Raw genomic sequence first — 25249 nt, forward strand, 5'->3', positions numbered from 1 at the left:
ATTAAATGAAATCTGATAATGCTGTTTCCACTGCATTCTGCCCCCCGGAACAGCAAGACGGGTTTAAAATTTCAAACACCTGCACGACGTTTCAGGAAATAAAAGTTCCATCAATTGGCCCGATGGACCACTCCCGTTATACTAAATTCACTTCATCTTTTTCAGGGTGCACAAGTGATCGTCTCACTTTATAATCAGTATACACACATTATTTTGGGTTCTACTTTTTTAATCACCGTGACTTCATTTACCTGTTTACAGGCATGCATTTCCCGCAGCGATCCCTGAAACAGCCACATAGTTTTCCCCAAAGGCAGACTGCAGCTTCCTTCCCCGCCTCCCTGCGGTGGGACGCCTGCGGTGATGGGAAAAGCGCTGCTGTAAACATCTTCGCACAGATCGCTTGTTCAAATCTCTGGGACTATTCTGAGCAAGGGCATCTTGTGGGAAGCGGATGGAGGAACAGTCCCTGGAATTTTCTTTTTTTGTTGCTGTTCCACTTACGCATGCATTCATTGGTTGGCTCTGCGATGGGCCCTGACCAGGGATGAACCCGCAACCTTGGCGGATCCGGGCGATGCTCTTAAGCCACCGAGCTCCCGGGCCACAGCCTGAGACCCTTGGCACCTTCACGTCCCCTTGGGCAGGCGTTTTTTCTAGATTGGCTCTTGGCACCCAGGAGTGCGAGGGCAGAACAGGCAGTGGCTGGCGATGGGGGCTGAGATGAGAGATGTGACTGGGGAGCGAGGCAGGGACAGAGCTCGAGGGCAGGGAATCTGGATTCAGTTCGCTTTGCGCCGGCTGTGTCATCTGAGCGACAGAAACAGCTGTTGGGACAGTCACCCGGGGTGGCAGAGGTCAGGGACCTAGGACGTTAACTAGCTGCAGTAAATAATGACAACGTGACATGCCAGGGCCCTCCCTGTGCTGCCCGCCCCGCTCGGCGGCCCGATGGAGAGCCCGCGTCGGTCCCCGCGGGGGCTGCCGGCTCCGGCGCAGGCAGGGAAAGCCCAGGGACGCTGCGCTTTCCCGTCCCCCCAAATCGCCCGTCTCCCGCTCGACCGCGGACGCTGCCAACAAACACAACGTATCCGCGACCTAAGGTACAGCAGCTCCGCAGGTGCGGCCGCGAGCAGGTGCGGGCCCGGCCGCGAGGGACGCTCGCGAGGCGCAGACCCGCCGCCCCGCAGCGCCGCCGACGGCCCCGGGCCCGCGCGCGGCGCACGGAGGCGGCGCCGGGGGAGCGCGTGCGCACGCGCGGGGCGGCCTCCCGGCGGGGGGCGGGCGCCGGGCGGGGCCGTGACGTCAGGTGCGCGCGTGGCTCCGGCTGCGCAGGGACAGCTGGCGGCCCGAGGACGGCGGGCGCGCGGCCGGCAGTGGGGTGCTGTGGCCCGCCGCCCCGCCCCGCCCCGCCGCGCCATGGCCGGCCCGCTGGAGCGCTGCGAGCGCGAGTGGCACGAGCTGGAGGGAGACTTCCAGGACCTGCAGGTGAGGCCGCGCCGCCCGGCCCCTCGGCTCTGCCAGCCCAGGTGCGGCGCCCTCCGCGCCCCGCTCCCCCAGCCCGGGCGGCGGGCACCCGCAGGGCCCCGGGGGTGCCCCGGGCCAGGCCCTGGAGGCGGGTGGTCGGCGAGGGCCAGCCCCTTCCCATCGCCCAGCACTTGGGCGCTTCATCCACTTGGGGCGCCCGGTCGAAGCCCCCATTTCCCGGCCGTCGCACCGGCTCCTGGCCCCGCGCACCTCCTTCGCTGCAGAAAGTTGGTCTGTGGCCTCCGAGGGGCAGTTCCAGGCGTGTCCACGCGGGGGGAGGCCTGAGGGGACAGGTAGGTGCTGGGGCTCCGGGAGCGCAGCCCAGCCCCCCACCTCCGCAGGGGTGTCCCCTAACCCCACCGGGCCCGGCCCGTCGGCTGGGGCGGCTCAGCTGCGGCTCTGTTTGCAAGAGGCGCCGGGGAGACGTTCGCCTGGAACCCGTCGGCTTTGCTTAGGGACGGGGACCCCCCTTGTCCGCCTTCGGGGCCCTGGCTTGGTGGATGGCATCTGTCGGCGCTGACAGCTGGGCTGCCCCCCCAGCGGGGTGAGGGCTGCTCTCCTGCCCTCGCCCTTCTGGCCCAGGGCCTGGCAGGGGGTGGGGTGGGGGCAAGAGAGGCCTCTCGAGGGAATGGCTTTGCTGCTGTGGGGTCCGGGGCAGGGAGGCTTGTCCCCGACGGGGGTTCTCAGAGGCCTCAGGAAGCCTGGGGTTGGCCAAGGGGACTCCTGGACCGTTTCTGGAGACGGGGCCGGTGCGGCGCAGCTGCGGGACTGTGTGTGTTTTCTCAGAGCTGGGCTCCGCTTCCCACACCTCCGCCCCGCTCCTCCCTGCCCTCGCTGAGCGCTGACATGTCCCCCGAGCCTGTAACTTCTGTCCACACTTGGCTGGCCTCTGACGGTGGCCGGAGGAGGGGAGAGGTGACGCCCAGGGTGTCTGTAATGGGCCTTTCTAGACGTGAGGCTGCAGGTCAAGGTGAGTAGAGCGGGTGCTGGAGAGAAGGGACAGTTTTGGGCGCGAGCAGAGGGGAAGGCGCCCAGCGCCAGAGGCTCTCCCTTCGTGGGCCTGCCCAGCATGTGTGGGTTGGTGCCCTCTCCCTCAGGTCTAGGGCTTGGGTCCCGGGGACCCTTGTCGTTGGGAAAACTCGGCCACTTCTTGGTGCTTGGTCCTGCTGAGCTCTCACATCGTGTCCCCCCGGGGGGGGGGGGGGGGGGGGGGGGGGGGGGCGCTAGGGTCTGGAGTGGGAGGAGAGGTTTGCTGTGTGGAGCTTCTGTTCACCATTCCTTCCCCTTGCCCTGCCTTAGACAGGGAGGAGGCGTCGTCTTCACACTTCAGAGCTACGCAATTAATGCAATTAACAGCCATCAGCAAGTCCTGGCAGGCAGAGGCCGCAGAGGCCACGGTCTGATTTGCTGTCCTGCTTCTGCGCGGCGTCTCCGGGGCTCCCGTGTGCGAGGGACCCGGCGGAATCGGTGCTGGCTCCGGATTTCATCCCCTGGCGCAGAGGGAGGGCTGCAGAAGGGCTGAGCCGGTGGAGGCGGTGATGTCGCCTGCTTAGTGCTTCAGCAACAGGGCAGCTTGGGGAAGAGGGACCCCCCGGCCTCAGGCTTCGGTGGCAGCTGCTGGGTCAGAGGCCGGTGACGGATGGAAAGCCACAGAGTCCCCTGGGGGTTAAGATAAAAAAAAAAAAACCCATACAGAACACCCTGTCTTCAACTCATAGGTGAGGAAACTGAAGCTGGGGCACGCTAATTTATAACTGGGGGGTCACACAGCTATTTAGTGATAAAGTCGGGCGCTAGAACTTAGTTCTCGAAACGTTCACTTCCCACATCTGTCTGTCCTTGTATGGGGAGGCCCCTCCCTGTCATATTAAATGTGAGAGCTCTGAACGCCTCAGATGAAAGTCTCTGGAAATGTGTATATGATAAACAGGGTGTCACTGGGTATGTATTGGACAGACCTTCAGATGTGAGTCGATTGTTGGGGAACAAGGGGGTTACAACAGGCAGGCAGGTGGGCAGAAGGGAGCCAGAAAGGGTAGCAATAGGAAGGGTTTTCGTGGTTTTTTTTTTTCCTCCACCAGAAAACCTCGGTCTATCTTAATTTTCCTACATCTACCTCAGCATCTGGGCTTCATGGGTTCCATGCCTGTATCTCTCCGATTTCACCTTTCTTGGGGCGACGTAGAACGTCTCTGGGTTTTTCCTCTCCTTCCCTTTTACAAATGAAGGGAGGAAAAGGGAAACCTAACCCTCGGGCCCTGGAGCGTTTGAAAGGTCTGTAGAATTCCTCCCTCCCCCCAAAAGTCATAATCTCTGGGAGTTTCCAGAGGAAAGGATCTGATTTCTTTTTATTGTGATTCACATCAGCCAGGGCCTCGCCGGACTCCCGGACAAGGTCAGGTCGCTATAGTTACTTTGGTTTTGGGCTGGCTGGGGTTTCAGCCTTGCGTGAATTGAGCGTGGCCCCGTGGCCGGTGGCGTGACCACAGGACGTCACTTAACAGACACGGGGGCTAGTAAGTAACAACCAGGAGCATGTATTTAATTTGGGGACATTAACCAGAAGGGGACTTAGCTGTCTAGTTGGCAGAAACAACAGAAGGCCTCCATCTGGTGACCGGTTCCATTTGAGACCACAGGCCCGGGTTGATTGGATGAAAGGCAGGATTGGGTGGTTCATCCTGCCCCTGCAAAAAGCATCTCAAAGCACAGGTCCCACCAAGGGTCTGCTGGAGATACCCCCATGCAGGAGGGTAGCTGGGGACTCCAAGGGAGGCAGGAATTGTAGCTCCCTCACCTCCCAGAACCACCCATGGACAGTGGTCAAGAGGCAGCTGCTGTGCCCTGGATGTGTCTCCCTCTCATCAATGTTTCTCTCTCTCTCTCCCCCTTCCTCTCTCTCTAAAATCAATAAAAACATATAAATATATATATATATTTTAAAAAGTGTTGATAGCATTAACATATATATGTTAATATATAATAATAACACATATATAACATATATAATATATATCATACATAATAATAAAACATATATGATAACATATAATAACATATATATAACATATATAATAATAAAAACATATATATATATTTAAAATATATATATATATATTTTTAAAAGTGTTGATAGCATTGAGAGTTGGTGAGATGTGGACAACTGTCATATGCCGTGGGTGAGACCGTAAATTGGTACAGCCACTCTGTGGGCAGTTTGCCAAGATCTGTTAAAACTAAAAACAAGCCTACACCCTCTGACCCAGCAATTCCATTTCTTTTTCCCAGAGAGACTCTTCCCCAGAGAGATCCTAGCGTGTGTTCCCGGGGAGGCAGGCCGTGCAATGATATTAACCCGTGGTGCATCGTGGGTGGTAGTCAGGAGACTGGAAACAACCTAAACGCCCAGCAGTGGGGGAATGGCTTAAATAGACTGTCGCGACTCCACAGCAGGACATGCTGCACAGCGCTAAAAGGAGCGAGCTAAATGCATTCTGACATGGGTAGATTTTGAACGCGGATTTGCTGAGTAAGAAAAGAAAGTTGTGGAATCATATGCGTATTCTGATACTGTTAATATATTTTTTTAAAAATCGAAAGTACGGCCCTAGCCCTGGCCAGTTTCCCTCCGTGGGTAGAGCGTCAGCCCGTCAACTGAAGGGTCTCGGGTTCGATTCCGGCCAAGGGCCTGTACCTCGGTTGCAGGTTTGATCCCCAGCCCCGTTTGGGGCTTGTGCGGGAGGTAACACACTGATGTGTCTCTCTCACATCGATGTTTCTCTTCCTCTCTCTCTCCCTTTCACGCTCTCTGAAAAGCAATGGAAAGAATATCCTCCGGTGAGGGGGAAAAAAAAAATCCAAAGTATGTGCTTTAAAGCATAAGCTATGCTGTTATAACAGAGAGAGTCCCCAAAGAGGCTTTCTTTCTCCAGGGTGAGTGGGATTCCAGTTATCCGTGGCTGCGTAAAACAGCAATCATTGCATTTTGCTCACGGATCCTGTGAGTCAGGAATTTAGACGGGGCACAGTCCAGACGGCTTGACTGTGCTCTGTGATACCAGGGGCCTTAGCGGGGAAGGCTCGAGTGGCTGGCCGTAGCTCACATGCTGGGGCTGGAGTCATCTGGAGATGTCTTTATCCCTGCGGTGCCTGAGCTGGAATGACAAGAAGGTTTGTCATTCCAGCGGGGACTGTTTATCAGAGTGTCTACTTGCGACTTCTTCTGTACAGCATGGTGGCCTCAGGGTAGTTGAATTTTTTGCTCCAAGAGTGAGTGTTTCGGCAAATAAGGTGGAAGCCAGATGTCCTTCCACAACTTGTTCTCAGAAAATATAGAGTGTCACTTTTGCCATGTTTATGCGTATATATATTTTTTGGTCCAACCAGCCCCGAGCTTACCTATATTTAAGGGGAAGGAACAGACCCCCACCTCTCTATGTGAGGAGTGCTAAAGGATGGACAAGTCATGTTTTTAAACCACCACAGGTTGGAAGCTCTGTCGTACGAGGTTACCTGGGATGCTGGTTGGTTTGGCCGGGGAGAGGACAGTGGGCTTTGCCATTTATATCATGTAGCTTTTGTCTCTGGTTTCAGTGTAACTGGACCCTTTGTTGCCATATGCCAGCCAGGGAAAGGGAGAGTGGAGGCCAAGCAGATCCTCATAAAAAATGTGGCTCAGAACTTATAGGCATCACTTCTGCTTGTATCCCATCGGCTAACTCTTAGTGGTGCCACTACCTCTGGCTGCAGGGGAGGCTGGGAAATGTAGTCTGTAGGCCGTAGGCCCAGCTACAGCTCTTTGGGGTCCTGTTGCTAAAAGGAAGCAAAGGAGAATACATATTAGGGACGATTAGTTTTTGCAACAGTGTACTTTTCATATATATATGTCTATGTATTTCTGTGTATATATAGATACAGGTCTATATAAAATGTAGAAATACAGAGATACATAGAATACAGTCTGGAAGACTCCGTAGGAAAAGGTCTAGAAGAAACTGGTAACAGTGATTACTTCTGGGGGTGGGAAGGAAGGACAGAGGTGTGTTCAAAGCTGTCTCCAGCTGTAGCTGTAATGTTTTACTTTTTAATAAGGATAATGTCTTCATATTTTACTTTGAAATTATATATATATTTTTAAATATGTCTTTATTGATTTTAGAGAGAGGACGGGAGAGGGAGAGAGAGATAGAAACATCAATGATGAGAGAGTCATTGATCGGCTGCCTCCTGCAGGCCCCTGACTGGGGATGGAGCCCACAAGCCGGGCCTGTGCCCTGACCAGGAATCGAACCGCGATCTCCTGGATCCTAGGTCGATGCTCAACCGCTGAGCTATGCCGGCCGGGCTGAAATTAAATATTAATTCAAACTGAAGAGGGCCTGGTAAGCATCTGGCTGCTGATGTTGCAGTCTTGGTCTTACCTCCCCTTGGTGGCACCCAACCCCAAAGAGGTCACCAGTTCGATTCCTGGTCAGGGCATATATCTGGGTTACGGGCTCGATCGCCAGTAGGGGGCGTGCAGGAGGCAGCCGATCAAAGTGATGTTTCTCTGTCATCGATGTTTCTATCTCTCCCTCTCTCTTCCTCTCTCTAAAATCAATTAAAAAAAAATCTTTTTTTTTTTTTAAAGAGAGATACAGACAGGAATACAAGGCAGGAGACCGAATTGGGTCCAGGATCTGGGGGGAAATTGCCCTCAATGGACAGTGAGCAGAATTTGAATCTGGGTGGTATTGGAGGTCACGGCATTGCACGGTACCAAGGATACATTGTCCGTATTTGATGGTTGCACTGTGGATATGAGAGAAGGTCCTTGTTCTTAGGAAATACAATGAAGCACTAAGGCGTAAGGAAGCGTGCCCTCCACAGCTGACTCCCAAGTGGTTCAGGAAAGGAGGCGGCAAACTTTTTTTGGCGCAGAAGCCAAGTAGCGAGGATTCTAGGCCTTGCGGGCCATATGGTCCCTGTCACAACCTCTCGCTCTGCGGCTGTCGTCCCAGGGAGGCCACAGAGAACATGTAAATGAGTGGGCCTTACGGATACTGAAATTTCAACTTCATAGACTTTCACTTGTCACGAAATATCCCTTCGTTTTTTTGTTTTTTTCCCAACCAAGGAAAAACCATTTCGAGCTTACTGCCCATACAAAATCATGTGGCTGGATTTGGCCCGTGGGCTATAAATTCCTGACGCCTGATATAGAAAAAGAACACGCATGGGGACTGGGGTGGGGGGAGGCGTAATGCCAACCGCTGGTGAATCTGGGGGGAGGAGGGGAGTTCTTTGTCCTCTTCTTACAATTCTTCTGCAAGTTTGAAATTATTTAAAAATTATAAAAAGTTAAATAAAATAGAGACAGAATTTTCCTCCCTGGGGGCCCGGGAGGGAGCGACCGGTGACACTGTTTGAACTCGCGGGACGGAGCCCTCCCGCCCGGGAGCCGAGGGAGACCCGCTGTCCGGGGCCTCAGTGCTGCCCCGGCTTGTTCCTGCTCACGCCGTTTCTCTCCTCCTCCGGTACCTTCTGGCTTACCCTGCATGTTTGGGGACCTGGCTTGGCAGGCACGAGAATTTAGGCTCCGGCCTCCCTGTCGGACCATCTCCCATTTCTCTCCCTCCGCTGAGTATACGTGTCTCCACCAGCCAGGAAGACAACCGCTTTAAATGTGTTCATTGGATCGTTGTATTTCACCTCACGCTTCTCATCCCTCGCGCTGGTTTCTCCAGATTGTCGGTATTTGTCTCAGATGACCAAATTTAGAGGGAAGGGCTTGTTTCCCGACCTACGGCGTCATTTGGGGGTGGTGTGCGATATCGAGAAGCAACTGTGTCCCATTCTCCCAGCTTTGGGGCAAAGTCTCTTGTATCTCCCGCGGCCTCATGGCCCTGAATGGTTATTTCCAGGAATGAGGTATGGAGTTCATTGGAGTGACCTGCCCGGGGTAGGGCGGGTTGGCTGCCAGGGAAGAGGTAGGCCCTTCCCGCAGTCGACACAGTAAGAACTCTCTTGGTTGCCAGGATCAGGAACCCAGCTCCCACTGGCCTCAGTGGGGAGGAGCTTATGAATTCACATAACCGGGAGTATTGGATGGCATCACACTCGGTCGCGGTTAGGGCCAGGCGCTGAGATGAGCTGAGAACTCTGCCTCTTACCATGTCTCAGCTCTGTTTTCCTCTTTGGCTTCATTCTTAGGCAGGCTCTCCCCACTCAGCAGCCCCACGTGTGCCCGCTGCCAGGTTAGCAAACCCGGGAGAAAGAGCCAGTGTTCCCAGCAGGGTCCCGGGGCTGAGCCTCCTTGGCCCATTTAAGCCATACGTCCGTGTCTGAACCAAACAGTTGCCAGGGGATTGGAAGGTACCGATTGGCCAGGCCTGGGTGACAGGACCACTCTTGGCGTGGGGACTGTCAGCTCTACTCATAGACCACCTGGACTGAGAGGTGGCCCCTCAAAGTCATATTTGAGAGGTGGCCCCTCAAAGTCATATTTGGTTGCTGTTACCCTCAGGAAGAATGGAGCCCGGGTAGGAGAGGAAACGGTAGCCATGCCCCCTGACACAAGCAAACTACCCAAAATGACCTGTTCGTGTTCACTCATACACCCTGCCCCGGCTGCTCCATCCCTCAGGAAACGCACAGGATCTACAGGCAGAAGCTGGAGGAGGTGACGGCGCTGCAGACGTCCTGCAGCAGCTCCATCCGCAAGCATAAGACGCGCCTGAGGGACCTGAAGCGCGCGCTCCAGAGGTAGGTGGGCTCCCCTGGTTCTCAGGCTCAGAAACCCAGCTCAGAACTGGCTTGAGCACAGAATGGAAATTGTAATGGGGAAAAAACCAACCAGGAGCGGCTTCAGGCATCACTGGATCCAGGGCCAGGCTTACGCCCTCCAGCCTTTCTCCCTTCTGGCTCGGCCACCCCAGCCCAAGGCACCCTTTCAGCCAAAGGGGATGGAGCCTGCAACCCAGGTACATGCCCTTGGCTGGAATCCAACCCAGGACCCTCCAGTCTGCAGGGGGCGCTCTAACCACTGAGCCTGACCGGCCAGGGCAAGTTATTCCTTTAACAGTAGCGAGCACAGCCCCAGACCCTTCGTCCTTCGTGTCCTAGCTTAGTTTGCAAAAGACACTGACATGTAATTCTGCTCTGTTGTAAGCTTTCCATTTAGTTTCCTTCCCATGATTAAATCAAAGTTATTTGGGGGCGGGGAGAAGGAATAGTGGGAAGAATATTGCCAGTAGATTTCCACTGAGCTCATACTGTGTGTCCAGTATCATTCTAAATACCTTACATCTCATTTACTCACTCACTCGCCACAGCGGTGTTGTCCAGGAGGTGGGCCTGATGTTTGATGCGATGCCTGTTTTTTAGACACGGAGAGTAAGGCAGAGAGGTTGAAGGGCATCCCCGAGGTCACGAGGCTCGCTAGCAGGGAGCCCGCATCAGACCCCGAGAGTTCAGGCGGAGGACTGAGACTGCCAGAAGCACTGGGACGGAAGAAAGGGAGGGCAGTGGCCGGAGCCTCCGGGCTCTTCCTCCAGCCCGAGTAATGGCCCCTGCAGCTCCTCCGCCCTCACCTCTGACCCCAGGTACAAGCGCCAGGCCAGTCGGGAGGAGGCGGAGCTGGTTCAGCAGATCGATGTCAGCATCAAGGAGCGACAGAACATCTTCTTCGACATGGAGGCCTATCTGCCCAAGAAGAATGGGTAGGAGCTGGGAACACACACACACACACACACACACACACACACACAGAGACACACACAGACACACACACACAGACACACAGACACACACAGACACAGACAGACACACATAGACACACAGACACACACAGACACAGACACACAGACACACACAGACACAGACACACAGACACACACACAGACACACACACACAGACACACACAGACACACACACACAGACACACACACACATAGACACACACACTCTCACACACACACACCCCGCCCCCTGCTGCGGACAGACGCCCAGGCCTAGGACACGTGGTCTGCATACCTCCCACCTTCCCGTTGGGGCTGCCCAGCGGTGCCTATCACGTCTGAATATTTTTGGTTGGGGCCACTCCCGGGGCTGTTAGGGATGTGGCGGCCTCACAGGTCTTTCCTTCCAGGCTGTACTTGAACCTGGTCCTCGGCAACGTGAGTGTGACCCTTCTCAGCAACCAGGCCAAGTAAGTGTCCCAGACCCCCGCCCGGCTTTATGGAATCCAGGCGTTTTGCTCTTTCAACTCAGGAGAGTTGGGACCCAACTAGAATTTTTGCATAAACGGAAAACCGCGAACAGTCAGCGCTCCGGCTCTTGGCCTCTCTGGCGCGCTCCTCCTCGGCGGGCTAACCCCCGAGAGAGAAAGGATTCCTCTCTTCCTTCATGCAGTCCATCAGCTGAGGACAGGACTGCCGGTTTCCCGTGAGAAACGGCTCTGCTCCGTTCCACGCCTCGCCATACGCTTTTCTCCTGGAAAGCCGACAGTCGTGTCCACCCAAAAGCGATCAGTTTCTAGAGAAATGGAGCCCTGGCGTTTCCATGGCAGTAGCTGGTTTGGGGAGGGGACCGTCTCTGCTCCCTGCCTGTCCCCAGCACTCCCGGAGCCCTAAAGAGGGAGTCCAGGGACGTGGGAAGCTTTCGGCCCTTGTTCCCTAATTGATGGTCACCACTCCTTCAAGGTCAGGTCTCCCCTTTTAGTGGGATCAGAAGGTCCTTACAGGATGTAAGTCAAGGCCCTGATGGGCCAACGGTCCCGCCCCCGATGGGACATAGTTATATTACTGCAGATGCAGTGATAGTCACGTGACCTTTCCTGGGCATGTCTGTTGTCATAGATTCGCCTACAAGGACGAATATGAGAAGTTCAAGCTCTACCTGACCATCATCTTGCTCCTGGGTGCCGTGGCCTGTCAGTTTGTCCTTCACTACAGGTAACGCAGCCTGGCGGGGTGTGGGGCATGCTGGGGGCGAGGGGGCCCTGGGAGAGGGATCCGGGGTCCCTCCTGCATCCGCAGTGTTTGGTGTGACGAGATGTGTGTAGATAGCGAAGGGCCATTTCTTATAAGAAGTAGCATCCTGTCCTCCATCCATCCATCCATCATCCATCCATCCATCCATCCATCCATCCATCCATCCATCATCCATCCACCCATCCACCCATCCATCCATCCATCCATCATCCATCCATCCATCCATCATCCATCCACCCATCCATCCATCCATCCATCCACCCATCCATCCAGCTAATACCTACCAAAGGGCTGCCGGAGATGCCTTAGAACGTGGTAAAGAAAGAGCCCCGTTTGGTATATTTGTACAGTGGAATATTACTTGGTCATGAAAAAGAAACGGCGTCCTAAGCCAGGCTACGGTGCAGGTGAATCTCGAAAACGTTACAGGGTGAGGCAAAAGTAGGTTTACAGTCGTGGGTACGTGAAGCCGTTTCTTTGTATGATTTATTATTTTCCGTACGAACACCTACCTGTAAACCTCCTTTTGCCCCACCCTGTATGTTACGTGAAAGAAGCCGGTCACCACAGGTCACGTATCGTAGGATTCCATTTCTGTGGGACGTTGAGAACAGGAAGCTCCACAGAGACTGAAAATAGATTAGTGGTTGCCCGGGGCTGAGGGGAGGGTGGAACGGGGAGTGACTGCTAATGGGTGCGGGGTTTCTTTTGGAGCGATGAGAATGTTCTGGATTAGGTCGTAGTGAGGGGTGCACAGCTTTGTGAATATACAAAAAAATCCCACCAAATGAATACCTTAAAAGGGTGAATTTTATGGTATGTGAATTTTATACGTCAAGTACAAAAAGAAAGAAGGAGGGAGGAAGGAAGGGAACAGAAAGACAAAGAGACAGAGGAGGAGAGAGAGATGGGTGACAGGTGGCCCAGGTTTGCTCCCGGCTTTGAGACTAACTGGCTGTTACCGTGGGCAGGTTCCCTCTGGAACCCCGTCGATACAATGAGGGTAACACCAGTGCCCACCTCACAGGATTCCTGTGACGATTCAGCGTGTGAACACTGTCCGTGGAGGGCTCTGCCCAGCGCGTGGCGCCCGTGGGTGCACTGAGAGCATCGCCGTTGCTGTCCGAGTAGGACGAGGCCAGGGGCTGGAGCCACGCTGCCCCGGGGGTTTCGCTTCTCCTTGTGGCCCTGGGTTTCCTGCCCCAGGGGAGGCGGTCGAGCACAGCTCGGGCACTTGGCCCACGCGTTAGGGGTTTATTTCCTAGCAGGCACTTGGCTGGGAGTCCACTTGCTGGTCTGGCCACTCGAACGTCCAAACAAAGGCTCTTTTAGGCCCTGGGCCCGTGCCTGCCTTCTGCCTCGGGCCTGGCCCGCTTCCCTGGAGGGCAAAGGCCGCACCCATTAGTAATGCCAGCTCGCACACCCCTCTGGAAGGGGTGAGAGTTCTCAGTGGGCAACCAGGTTCCTGAGCTGGGCCTCGGGCCCTCAGAGGCAGACCTGTGGTGTGGTGTCCAGGGCCTGGATGTTCCCACTGCTCCCCACCCGGTTCTGTCTTCATTTCCAAGGGGCGTCGTGTAACAAAGCGCCAGGAGCTGGGGGCCTTAAAACAGCAGAAACAGGTTTCCTCGCGGTCTGGAGGCCAGAAGTCTGAGATCGAGGTGCCGGCAGGACCTTGCTCCCTCTGCAGGCACATGCCTGGGTTGCGGGTTTAATCCCCGGTCGGATCGGTGTTTCTCTTTCACATCGATGTTTTCCTCTCTCTCTCTCCCCCTTCCTCTATCTCTCTAACATCAGTAAAAGCATATCCTCCAGTGAGGTTAAAGGGGAAAAAAAAGACCCCGAGACGGAGAGATGATCCTGGATGAACTGGTGGGCCCCGTGTCATCACAGGGGCCTTATATGAGGGAGGGTCAGAGTCGCAGTAGGAGATGTGAGGCAGAAGCAGAGGCCGGACCTGTGCGGGGCCACCTCTAGGAGCTGGAAGAGGCAGTGAAACGGATTCTGTCCTCGAGCCCCCGGAAGGAACACGTGGCCCGTTTCCGACTCTGACCTCCAGAGCTTTAAGGGAGGGAACGTGTGTTGCTTCAGGCCGCAAAGTGTGTGCCCCGTGGCTACAGCAGCTACAGGAAACGCAGACCCTTCGGCCCCCCGGCCCCCCCCACCGGGGCACAGCCCGCTCCAGCCGCGGCTCTGTCCGCCTCCGAGGCCTGCTCGCCGCTCTGTCCGCCTCCGAGGCCTGCTCGGGCCTGCGGCCCCTGCACAGGAGGCAGGGAGCTCTTACGTTCCTCTTACCCACAGCTCAGGCCATGGGAGTTGGTTTTGTTCGTGCAACAAGGTTTCCAGCTGGTTTAAGGGGACAGAGGGAGTTCGCATCGTGTCACTGCGGGTGGTGTAAAATAGCCTATTAAGGTTTCCTGATGAAAGCCCTCCTGTCGCCGTCCCACCAGAAGCGGCACGTCGGACGGGAGGAATCTGGAAGGGAGACGGGCTGTTGAGGGCTAGGTGGCCAGGGAAGGAGGGAAACCTCAGCGAGCGCCTTGTGGGCGGATAGGATTCGGGCAGAAAGGCAAGGAGGGCAATGAGCACTCAAGGGGGAGGGAAGACGCCTGAGGGCCAGGCCCCCTCTGCCTCCCCGGGCCCAGGAGGGGTCCGCAGGCACCCGTTGTGGGCAGCCCTCGGCCTGGTTCGCTGTTCCGTCGCCCTGGGGCCGGGACCGCCGTCCCTGGTCCTCACGCCTGCTCCCCTCCGGGGGCTGTTTCTCCACGCCAGGGTCACAGACGAAGTCTTTAACTTCCTGCTGGTGTGGTATTACTGCACCCTGACGATCCGGGAGAGTATTCTCATCAGCAATGGATCCAGGTAATTGGGGGCCCGGCTTGGCGGGGGGTGTAGGGGAGCCAGGGGAGGGCTGTCACCCTCAGCCTGCATTCCCTTCCTCCTTGGGGTAGTCCGTCTCTTGTTCACAAGAAACCCTAACTCACACGGGCTCAACACAGCAGGAAATTTATTTCCTCATGTCGAGAAACGGGTCCTTTGGGGTTGACGTCAGGTCAGGTTTCATCCAGGTGCTCAGACACCGCCGTCAGGACGCGGTTTCTCCCCCTCTCGCCTCTGCCGTCCACCGTGCTGTCTGTTCTCAGGTTCCACGTAGGGGCATCCGGCAGCTCCGAGCTCAGGTCTTTACTTCTAGCGTTCCCGGCAAAACAGGGCACATTCCTCTCCTGCAGGAGCCTCCCTGGGTCCCACTGGTGTTCGCTGGATCCCGCCCATCTCGGAGCCAGTCGCTGTAGCCAGAGACTGCGCCGCTGTGATTGTCCGGGCGTGAGCCCCCTTCCCCTGGCCCGCGGCTGTCCTTGGGAGCCTAGGAGCTGCGTGTCGGGGAGGGGCTGGTTCCCCAGGGGAAACTGGGGTACGGTCACTGCGAGGACGCTCGGGCTCTGAGTGCTGGTCCCCCACAGGGAGATGAGTCTCCGGACTCAGTTGAGATCCATGGCTTGCCCTGCAGGACCCATTTCCCATAGTTCTGATTCCTTTTTGGGGTGGCCACCGGAGCCCCTCTGCACCATTGTTCCTGTCCTTTCCTAAAACAAGAAGTTACAACTTCCCAAGCCCTCCCCCCTTCCTCTCGCCTGGGGGCTAATCAGGAACAACCAGGAGCATGTATTGAATTGAGGGCGTCTCCCAACTCCCCGAAATAATTTGCCGCCGTCTCACTTTTCTGCCCAGTGGTCCCTTAGGGCAGAGCCCTGCTCTGCCGGGCGTTACCCCGAAGGTAGAGCCAAGAGGTACGGACCAGGGGGACGGCCGTCCTCAGGTACGCAGCCCCGTAGCACGTAGCCTTTTAGAAAAGATCAGTGTTTCTCAGACTGCGCTCATTCCTGTCCCAGCCACGCCATTTTCGCCGCGTCCTTGTATCGCCTGGATGGTCATTTCCCCCGCTTTTTATTACTATTATTTTTTAATTTTTTAAAAAATGGATCTTTAGAGAGAGTGGAAGGGAAAGGGAGAGCGAGAGAAACATCGATGTGAGAGTAAAACATCGACGGGCTGACTCCCGCTCGCCCCCTACTGGGGGTTGATGTGCCCTGACTGGGACTCGAACTGGGGACCTCTAGGTGCCCTGGACGCCGCCTAACCGACTGAGCCACACTAGCCAGGGCATCATTTAAATCAGCCGTATTCTTTCCCCCCCCCCCCTTACTTAAATATTTATTTTAAAAGGAAACTTTATTTCACCACTTTACATGGAAAAGCGGCATCACTTGCAGGAAGGAGGAAGTAGTATGAAAAGATCACTTTGTTGTCGTTGTCTAATCTATTGAAGGCCCTGGGCCCGAGGCCTGCGGTCTCCTACGTGCGTGTTCGCGTGTAGAAAGGGAGACGAACGGATCCCGGGACGCGTTAAAGGCGTTCTAGCATCTACCCGGGACCCTCTCCTGGACTGAATCAGGAGAACAGAAGAGATAATTCGGTGTCATCGAGTGTTCCACGCGAGTGTCCTCGAAAACTCATTGATACGCGCCCCATGCTTTGGGAAACACTGAAGCAGAAAATCTTACCCAATATATCACATTCGTAGTTTGCCTTAATTTTGGTGAATAGCACCTCTCCGCTCTGGGGTGTGGTTGGAGGGGAGCCAGGGGAGCATTTAGTGGGGAAATGGGCCGGGGCGTTTGGCTTTTGGTTACTAATTGTCTCCCTGTAGTGTGGACCTGCTGTCTGTCTCACCCACCTGGCAGTGACTCGTACTAAGCGTGTTTGGGGCACACTGTGTCTCTAGTAGTCACTAACCCTTTAGTAAGAGTTACTCTTGTCAGCTCTTTTTCTAGTGTGACAAGCTGTGGATGGGAGTTACTAGAGAGAAGGGAGCAGGACTGAGTGGAGGTCCCTGCAGGTGTGGGGCACACTGGGAAAGTGGGGGGGGCAAAGGGAGAAAGTGAGGCTCCAAAGCCAAGCCTTATTTGCCAAACGTGTTAGCTGGGGCCTATTCCTGGGCTTTTCCAGTTTGCGCTCTGACGGGACAACGGGAAGTGCTGTCTCTGAGCTTGTAATGCAGAGCTTTGTGTGTGGTGCACTCTGTCCCCGCACACTGGGCCCCTACCAGGGAACAGCGAAGAAACGGGTAGCTAAGAGAGGAGGGGGGAGGGATGAACACGACCTCTCTCATCTCTGACGCGTCCCGGGGCCAGCTCGGGAGCTCAGCATTACTACCCAGTAAATGCCCCATGGCCTCTGTAGAAATGAATTCAACCCCAGCTCTGCAATGCGGCAGGGTCCTTGGGGCCACACCGGTGTCCTGACAGGTGGCGCTGAGCCATGTGGGCTTCCTGGAGGCCTGGTGCCCGGTTTTGGTCTGACTGAGCCTCTTTCATCCTGTTCGACATCGCTCTTGAGACCTGAATCCGGGGTGTGGCCAGGGGAGCAGGCCTAGAGAGGTGGGGCGTAGGGGGGCTCCCCCGTGCTGGGATGGATGGAGCCACCCTTGCTCTGTGCCTGACGCCTCCCATGTTTGAAGTAGCTCATTAGCTCAGTTTGTGCAATAAGCAAGTCAGCTTCCCCGCAAATTTTGCAAATGATGGAAAACCACCCCCGGTAGGAGTAAATATGAAGAGGATTTACGGGACTATATAAATCGTTCGAGGAGATAAAAAGGGCTCAGCGTTAACAGCCCCCACCCCCACCCCCTTATTCAGTTGGCGCCTGCTCGGACTCCCAGCGGCGCGGGTGGGCGTCCCCCTGGATCAGCGAGCCCGGGGTTTCCTCAGTCTCCTCGGCTCCCAAATCTCGCTGTGATTTTGAGACGTCTGTGTGATTGGTTGTGCCTGGGTCACACGCTCATCCCTGAGCCGATTAGCTGGCTCTGGGTGAAGTGCCCTGTTATATGTATTACTCAGCTGCACCCCAAGCCATCCAGACCAGGTGTGGGGGTGAGCTGGTTCCCCGAAAGAAAAGCTGAGGCCTGGAACCAGGGTGGGGGTGACGGACAGACAGGCCAAACAGCACCTGTCTCCTCCAGTTAGTTCTGGGCCAGAACAAATAGTGGACCAGGCATCGTATTCTTTTTCCTGGCCCGTGGGCACCGGGCTCTGACGAGCCTTTAAGGCGTCGTGGTGGCCGGCGAGGGAGCGATGCTCCGCGTAGAAGCCGTATCCTGTGCACACGTGCAGACGCGGCCAAGGTGCCCTGTAGGGAGGGCCACGGTCTTCCTGGGCACAATCCGCATATGCCAGGGCTCGCTGCCCCTACGTTCTGGCAGGGGCACCACCCTTCCTGGGGCATCTGCCATCTGCTCATGAAAAAGCCCCCCAGCCCTGCAAGCTTCGTTTCTGTCCAAAACAGACCCGGGGAGTGACTGCTGCTGGGTGCAGGTTTCTTTGTCCTAAAACTGATAGTGGTGACTGTGGCACCAATACAACCCCGCGAATCTGTATTTTAAATGGGTGCATCGTGTGGTGTCTGAATTATACCACAATGAAAGCGTTATATAAACACACACACGTGCCCCAGACCTTGCCCAGATCCCTGGGGTGTGCAGGTGGGCGATGGGGCCGGGCAAGAAGCGACTCCTAGCCTCTCCCAGGGCCGCTGAGCGGCAGCTGTCGTCGCTGGGCCCTGGGCACCGCAGGCCGTGAAATGAGAGGCTGCTGCTCCCCAGGCTTGCTGCCCGGAGCCTGTGTCTGACTCGGCCGCTCCCAGGGGAGAGCTGCAGGGAGTGGGACAAAGGAGCACGGGGCTTGCCAGGGCCCCAGGACCTGTGTGGGGCTTGGCAGAGGACTGGGAAGGTTCCAGGGAGGCTCCTTGGGTGCTCTTCAAGCTAAAAGCCTGAGGATGGGGCCAACTGCCTTTTTTCTATCAGCAAATTAGTGCCAGGGGCCCCGTAGACTCCGACAGGCAAGGCAGGGACACGGAAGAGGGAGGGACGGAGCCGAGAAATGAACGGACGTCTTATCTCGTCCCATGAACTCCGGTGGCAGGGGAAGGCCAGCAAAGGCCTGAGACAGACTCAGGGACTTTGAGGGGCAAAGGGGTTCAGGCCCAGCGTTCCTCACAGGCTGCCCGGACTCGGAGGGGGGAGTGACAGCCAGGACCCCTCCCCTGCCGTGGAGCGAGAGCCCTGAGCTGGGGGAACGCGGGGTTCTGGCAGCAGGGGCCCCGCAGCTCCTGGGCTGGGTGAGCAGATTCGCCAGGGCGCGGGGCTCCCAGGGGGCAGCCGCGTGCGGGGTGGGGCGGGACGCCGCGTGCCCTCTGCCATGTCCCCGCTTCCGTCCGGGGTGCTGTAGGCGGCCGCGGCTCCGTGGAAGTGAACATGCGTGTTCTGTGTTTATTCGACACACTCGCTGAGCACCTGCTCTGGGCAGGGACAGCGGGAACCAGACAGACAAGACCCCGCGCTTCTGGAGTTGGGGTCCGAGTGGGGCAGGGGTTCAGAAAACAAAGTGAGAGAAAAAATAACGAATAACTTCAGACAGCAGTGAGCACCGTGAAGATGGAACGAGATACTGGGACCCGGAGCGGGCTGTCTGGCTGGCTCAGCTCGGCCGGCCGGGGGAGGTCTGGGGGGAGGCCGGCGGGGGGAGGTCTGGGAGGAGGCCGGCCGGGGGAGGTCTGGGAGGAGGCCGGCCGGCCGGGGAAGGTCTGGGAGGAGGCCGGCCGGGGAAGGTCTGGGAGGAGGCCGGCCGGCCGGGGAAGGTCTGGGAGGAGGCCGGCCGGGGAAGGTCTGGGAGGAGGCCGGCCGGCCGGGGAAGGTCTGGGAGGAGGCCGGCCGGGGAAGGTCTGGGAGGAGGCCGGCCGGCCTCGGTCTGGGAGCAGAGAGGACAGCAGGTTCAAGGCCCTGCCTGTCAGCTCGGGCTCCCGCGAGGAAACGCAGCCGGGGCGGCTTAAACAACAGAAATGTATTTTCTCAGGATTCTGGAGGCTGCACGTCCAAGACCAAGGGACCAGCAGGGCTGGTTTCTCCCCAGGCCTCTCCTTGGCTTGCAGACGGCCCGGCCCCTGTGTCCTCAGGCGCCTTTTCTCTCTGCACACGTACAGTCCTTGCATGTCTGCTCTTCGTATTAGGACACCAGTCCTGTTGGATCGGGGCCCATCCTTACGACCTCATTTAGCCTTGGTGACCTGCTTAGAGGCCCCATGTCCAAATACCGTCAGATCCAGCGCTAGGGCTTCAACCTAAGAGTTTTGGGGACACGCAGTCGAGCCCATAGCGGGTCCTGCGGTAGCTGTGGTTCTAGGAGGAGAGGACAGGGAGGTGGGGCTGTGATCTCGGGGGAGCTGGGAGCCACCAGAGGCCCGTGTGCTTCTGAGGGCCCCGTGGCTGACCGGTGAGCGGTGTACGTGCGGTCGGGCGTCTCTGTAGGGCAGGGAGGAAGGCAAAGCCCCCGGCACGCACAGGCTGGGGAGCCAGGAGGTGCCTGGGCTTCTCTCCCCGCCTGAGCTTCCCCTTCTCTTGTTCCCTCCGAGAATTAAAGGCTGGTGGGTGTCTCACCACTACGTGTCCACGTTCCTGTCCGGGGTGATGCTGACCTGGTGAGTGCCTCCCGCCCCGGCCCAGCCCCTCCCCCCGTCCCCAGGCGGCCGTGCACAGGGACTGGTGGTGGGTGACGGGGCATGTGGCTTTCCAAGGCCCTCTGGCCTGGGCCGATGGGGCCAAGGAGAGTGTGACCAGCTTACAACCGAGCCCTGGGGAGTTTTCCTGGGAATGTACCATCCGCCTGCTGGCCCCGGGTGAAGGTGACCGGGAGCAAGGCTGGACAGAACAGCCCAGGGACAGGGCTGTGGCACCGAGGAGTCTGGCCCAGAGGGAGGGGGAACCCGTGGGAACTTCGGCTCCAAAACTACACGGGCTCCCCTGTCCCTAGAACAGACTGAAAGCAGAGATGGAGTGGACTGGGTCTAGCCCCACGGACACGGGTGGTCAAGAAGGGTGGACCTTGGGGACTTGGGTTTCACTGTAAAACCTTTCTGTCCCTCTCAGTCGGAACAGGATGGGCGGGATGGATGCCTGATATCCCAGCACCCCTCACCTCTCTCCCCCACTTCTCCGCAGGCCTAACGGGCTGATTTATCAGAAGTTTCGCAGTCAATTTTTAGCGTTTTCCATTTTTCAGAGTGAGTATCTCTCACCTACATTCAGGGGAGGGGCCACGGTTCCCTGTGGAGGGCCCCCCTCCTTCCCTGTGAGGGGTGTCTTTCCTGGAAGGGAGAGGGGCCTGGGGGAGGTCCCTGGCCAGTCTGGGGCAGGGGAGGGTCCAGAAATCAAGAAAAGAGCTACCTGCCCCCCAGATCAACTCCATCCTACCCCTCAGCCCCCACCCCCACCCCCGGAGCCCCCATCGCTGCCTTTTCCTTCCCTGGACCAGAACCGGACCTTACAGTCCCGCCCTGAGGGGTGACCGCTGGTAATAGGTCTGTGTCCTCTCGAACACTTTTATTTACAAACACGTATATACATATACGCTGCGTTGTACACGGTCCACGGACACGGGATCCCTCTGTACGCATGGCTTTGCGTATAACCTGGGTGTGCTTTTTCCTTTTAACAATTACCGTGGGCATTTTTCCACGTCAGCACAAATATCCCATTGTATGGAACTGTCTTGCCGTGTGGGCATCTTTTGCGTGCCTACTGCGTGCCTAGGAAAGCTCTAGGAGTTTCTAGTCTAGAGAGGTGGGTGTGTGTGCTGGGGGTGGGAGAGGGTTTTACCCTCTGGGCGGCGGAGACGCGCCCCTTTGCGGTGCAGGTGTCCCACAGTCCCGGGGCGCTGTGCCCCCTCCCCCTGCAGGCTGTGTCCAGTTCCTGCAGTATTATTACCAGAGGGGCTGCCTCTACCGGCTGCGGGCTCTGGGGGAGAGGAATCATTTGGACCTCACCGTGGGTGAGTAGCCGGCCTGGGGGTGGAGGGGCAAGTACCCGCCCCTGCCTGCTCCCCCAGACCTCGCCCCTGACTCCCCCGAGTGGGAGCACGGGCCAGTCAGGACGTAACAAGGCCTGCCACACACCGAGCCGGGCTGCCGGCCTCTACCCGAGCTGCTTCTCATAATTCATCGTGGATTCCGTTTCCGAAGCTACATGGGAGACCAGCTGGCTTCTCTATTTCTTTTTAAATGTCTGTTTTTCTGTCTGTGATTTATAATACCGGGTGTACCCCAAAATGTATGCACACTGTAACAGCTGATAACTCAGTTTTGAAAATGAAATGTATTTTAGGAAACACTGACTTCATAATTAATTATTCAAAGTGTGTGTATACATTTGGGGGGGACACCCTATATAAATTATGTGTAATACGTCTACACATAAATATATATAAACATATACATGTATATATATTGGGAGTGTGTGTAACTTTAGCTGATGGGGTGGGTGTCCAATCAGGAAAGCTTGGAGACCTTTCATCTAAACTCTCAGGGGAAACTGTTTTTAATGAAACTACGCTGTCTTTTAACATGGTCATGTCTCTCAAATTGCTCCGCAAAGCAGGCCCTGCTTTGTCAAGACTCTGTTGCCATGGTGCAATCAAAAGTCCACTATAGAATGCAAATTAAATTATTAAAAGCACATCAGCCTTCCGTGGTGTCGTCAGGCCCACTCGTTCTCGGTGACGTGAGGCTGAGGGCCGTCGGGCCAGGCGACAGGTGTGCCCATTCTCTGGGTGGTTTTCATAGCGAGCGCTCACGCACCCGTAAGAGCTGAGGCCTGTCTCCCCTCCGCCCCCCCTTGTGTGTGTGTGCGTCTAGCTAATCTCAGGGTGCCTGGCATGGCTGAGCAGTGGGTACATGGCAGGGCCGTGGGGGTGCCCGAGTCCCCCCCTCACACAGCCGTCCCCCTCTCCACAGAAGGATTCCAGTCCTGGATGTGGCGGGGCCTCACCTTCCTCCTGCCCTTCCTGTTCTGTGGCCACGTGAGTACCCTTGGCGTTTGTGGGTATCCCCTACTCTGTGCTGACCCCCAGGAACAGAAGGTCTGCAGGCCTGTCTTCCATTCACCAGCCACCCCTGAGCTGGGCCTCATGGGGTTCCAGGGCTATGACAGTCCCCCCCGGGTCCAGGGGTGCCAAAGGCAGGAGCTAGAACTGGCACTTGGGCTACTCTGTCTCAGGGTGCCCCAGTTGCCTTTAGGGGGTTTTCAGTGTCTCAGGGCAGTTGCTACCAGAAGCTGGGGGTCCTGGTGCATCCCCTGGGGCTTTCCCACGTGGTCCCCAGGGGACCTGGGGGCTGAGCAGAGCCTGCCTCCCTCCCTCTCTGCAGTTCTGGCAGCTCTACAATGCGGTCACGCTGTTTGAGCTCTCCAGCCACGAGGAGTGCAGAGAATGGCAGGTATGGTATGTGTGTGTAGCCGTGTGTGTGTAGCCTAGCCGTGTGTGTGTGTGTGTGTGTAGCCGTGTGTGTGTAGCCGTGTGTGTGTGTGTGTAGCCGTGTGCGGCGGTGGTCCTGGGGAAGGCTGGGCCGGCTCGGGAAAGATTCCTTCTTTAGCCCTCCCCCATGGGGCCCAGTCATCTCTGCTGCTGGGGCCTGGGAGACGGTGGGAGGGAATTGAAGAGGCCTGGGAGCCCCTCAGGGAGGGCTCCCCATTGAACGCCACCGGGGCCCAGGAGCTCCCCTGGCCCCTGCCTGACCCTGAGGACTCAAGTCCTTCAGCCCATTGGCCCAGATCTCTGCCTTTCACCAGCAGAACTCCGCGGTTTGTGGGGAGCTTGTGCTAAAGGGGCTCTGAGGCCTGGGGGTGGGGTGGCACTTCAGCAGGGGGAGCTCAGAGCTGGCCCGGCCTTTCCTCCTTCCGGCCAGGTGTTCGTGCTGGGGCTCACGTTCCTGGTGCTCTTCCTCGGCAACTTCCTGACCACACTGAAAGTCGTGCACACCAAGCTCCAGGAGAACAGGAACAAGGCGAAGCAGTCGTGAGCCCCGGGACCGCGCCCTCCGGCCCCTGTGAGCCCCGGGACCGCGCCCTCCAGCTTCTGTGAGCCCCGGGACTGGCCCTCTGGCCCCTGTGAGCCAGGGGACTGCACCCTCCAGCTTCTGTGAGCCCTGGGACCACGCCCTCCAACTTCTGTGAGCCCTGGGACCGGCCCTCTGGCCCCTGTGAGCCCGGGGACCGCGCCTTCCAGCCTCTGTGAGCCCCGGCACCGGCCCTCTGGCCCCTGGACTTTGAGACTGTAGGGGGGCCTCAGTCAGCACCCTTGCTGCCGATTTCTCCTTGGCAGTGCCAGTGGCCACGGGGCAACAATGACCTCAGGGGCCAGCGGCCGCACCAGGAGCAGGGTCAAGGCCTTCATCCCCAACTGGACAAGAGGAATGTGACCCCAGCCTATCTGCGCAGTATTAGCCACCTCACCCTCCCTATCTATTTATGACATATTTAATATGGGGGCCTCCCCCTCGCCCCCGCTGCTCTGGGCCAGACTGGGCAAGTCCTCCTGGGGGGAGGCTAAGCCTCAGGGAGCCCCTCTGTCCCCACTCCTGGCATTTGAACGCCTCAGGGTGGGGTGTGGACATGCCTCCCTAGGTTGGGTGTATGACCTGTGACTTAGAGTCCCAGGTGGGGGTGGAAGGCAGGCCCTGGGAGTCCTGTGGAGCCTCCGTCCCCAGGCGCACGCTTCTGCTGCAAGCTCCCACCTCCTCCCGGCCTCCGTTTCTCTGTGGGGCGGGTATTTAAGTTCTCAGAGAACCACTGTCTGTGCCTTGTGCTGTTTGTGCTTCCCGAGCCCCCTGGCTGCCGGCCGCCGGCGGAAAGCGGCCCCACCTCCCCGAGGCCTGGGGTTCTAGGTCCCTGGAGCAACTGGACGTGAGGCAGGAGGGTTTTCTGAGAGTCGCCACCAGAGGGCGCACCAACCTCTGCATCATTTGGGCGGGTTGAGGACCGTATTTGACACTAAGTTGGGGTCTGCTCTTGGGGGCTTCCTGGCCCTCACCCCTCGGCCCACCTTTCTGGATTCTTGCGGCGGGAACTCGGAGCGAGACGAAGACCCTCAGTTGCTGGCTGGGACTTCTACCAGCACAGGGGTCCCCCAACCCTCCACCTCCCTCCCTTAACCTCAGAGGTTCTAGAAAGTGTGTGTGGGGGGGCATCCGAGCAACCTCACTTTCAGGAGGCCGCCCGGGGCAGGGCTGCTGGTCACTTCAGGCTAGAATCTGTATTTGTGGGGTGGATGTAAGACACGAGTAGGCTCTGTTGAATTTTCTGCCCCTCCTCCCACACTTGGGTCTCAGCTGCCCCTAAGGACTCCCCTACAAATCCTCTTCGGCCAGAGCTCAGAGCCGGTGTCCACAGCCGCGCTCTGGCCCTCAAAAGGGTAAAATTTTTAAAATTACTTACATTTTAAAAATATGAAATCCACCCCACCCCCACTCCTTTAAGATTCTGCATAAAAAAAAACAAAAAACCCAGATCTCTACTTTGCCTAGAAAAATGGAGAGACCTGGCCACATTCCCACCGGGCGGTACTCAGCTGGGCTGCGCTGCCGCCTAAGGTGGTGCTTGCTTTCTAATCTGCTGCAGACCCCACCACTCCCTGTTACCCCTGCACTCCTTCCTGTTACTCCTTCCCTCTCCGGGCCTGTTTTCTGTAAAGGGCCAGATGGTCCCTGTCACGACTACTTTAGCCTGCAGTTGTGGGGCAAGGGCAGCTCACGCATAAATAAATGGGCATGGCTGTGTCCCAATAAAACTTTATTTACAAAAACACACAGCAGCCAGATTTGGCTCGCAGGCCACAGTTTGCTGACCTCTGTCCTAGGCCCTCGCTTGTCCACG

The 25249-nt window shown here is 57.0% G+C and overlaps 1 protein-coding gene across 1 annotated transcript; it reads left to right on the forward strand.

The window, feature by feature from the left end:
- The first annotated feature begins 1307 nt into the window (after positions 1-1307).
- TMEM120B (transmembrane protein 120B) lies at positions 1308-25180 on the forward strand. The gene is made up of 12 exons (XM_081123500.1): positions 1308-1488; positions 9152-9270; positions 10110-10226; positions 10656-10715; positions 11365-11460; positions 14269-14358; positions 19960-20025; positions 20546-20607; positions 21282-21374; positions 22336-22400; positions 22747-22815; positions 23284-25180. Exons 1-12 carry the CDS (start codon positions 1420-1422, stop codon positions 23395-23397), a joined length of 1020 nt encoding a protein of 339 aa, XP_080979626.1. The 5' UTR covers positions 1308-1419; the 3' UTR covers positions 23398-25180.
- Positions 25181-25249: the final 69 nt, after the last annotated feature.

The sequence above is a fragment of the Miniopterus schreibersii genome (genome assembly GCF_964146895.1).
Source record: "Miniopterus schreibersii genome assembly, chromosome: 20".
NCBI lineage: Eukaryota > Metazoa > Chordata > Mammalia > Chiroptera > Miniopteridae > Miniopterus > Miniopterus schreibersii.

Bases quoted from the DNA above. Each gene is read 5' to 3' on its own strand.
- TMEM120B (XM_081123500.1), top strand. From the start codon at position 1,420: ATGGCCGGCCCGCTGGAGCGCTGCGAGCGCGAGTGGCACGAGCTGGAG. The intron at 1,489-9,151 runs GTGAGGCCGCGC...TCCATCCCTCAG, and splicing joins GAGACTTCCAGGACCTGCAG to GAAACGCACAGGATCTACAG. The intron at 21,375-22,335 runs GTGAGTAGCCGG...CCCTCTCCACAG, and splicing joins TCATTTGGACCTCACCGTGG to AAGGATTCCAGTCCTGGATG.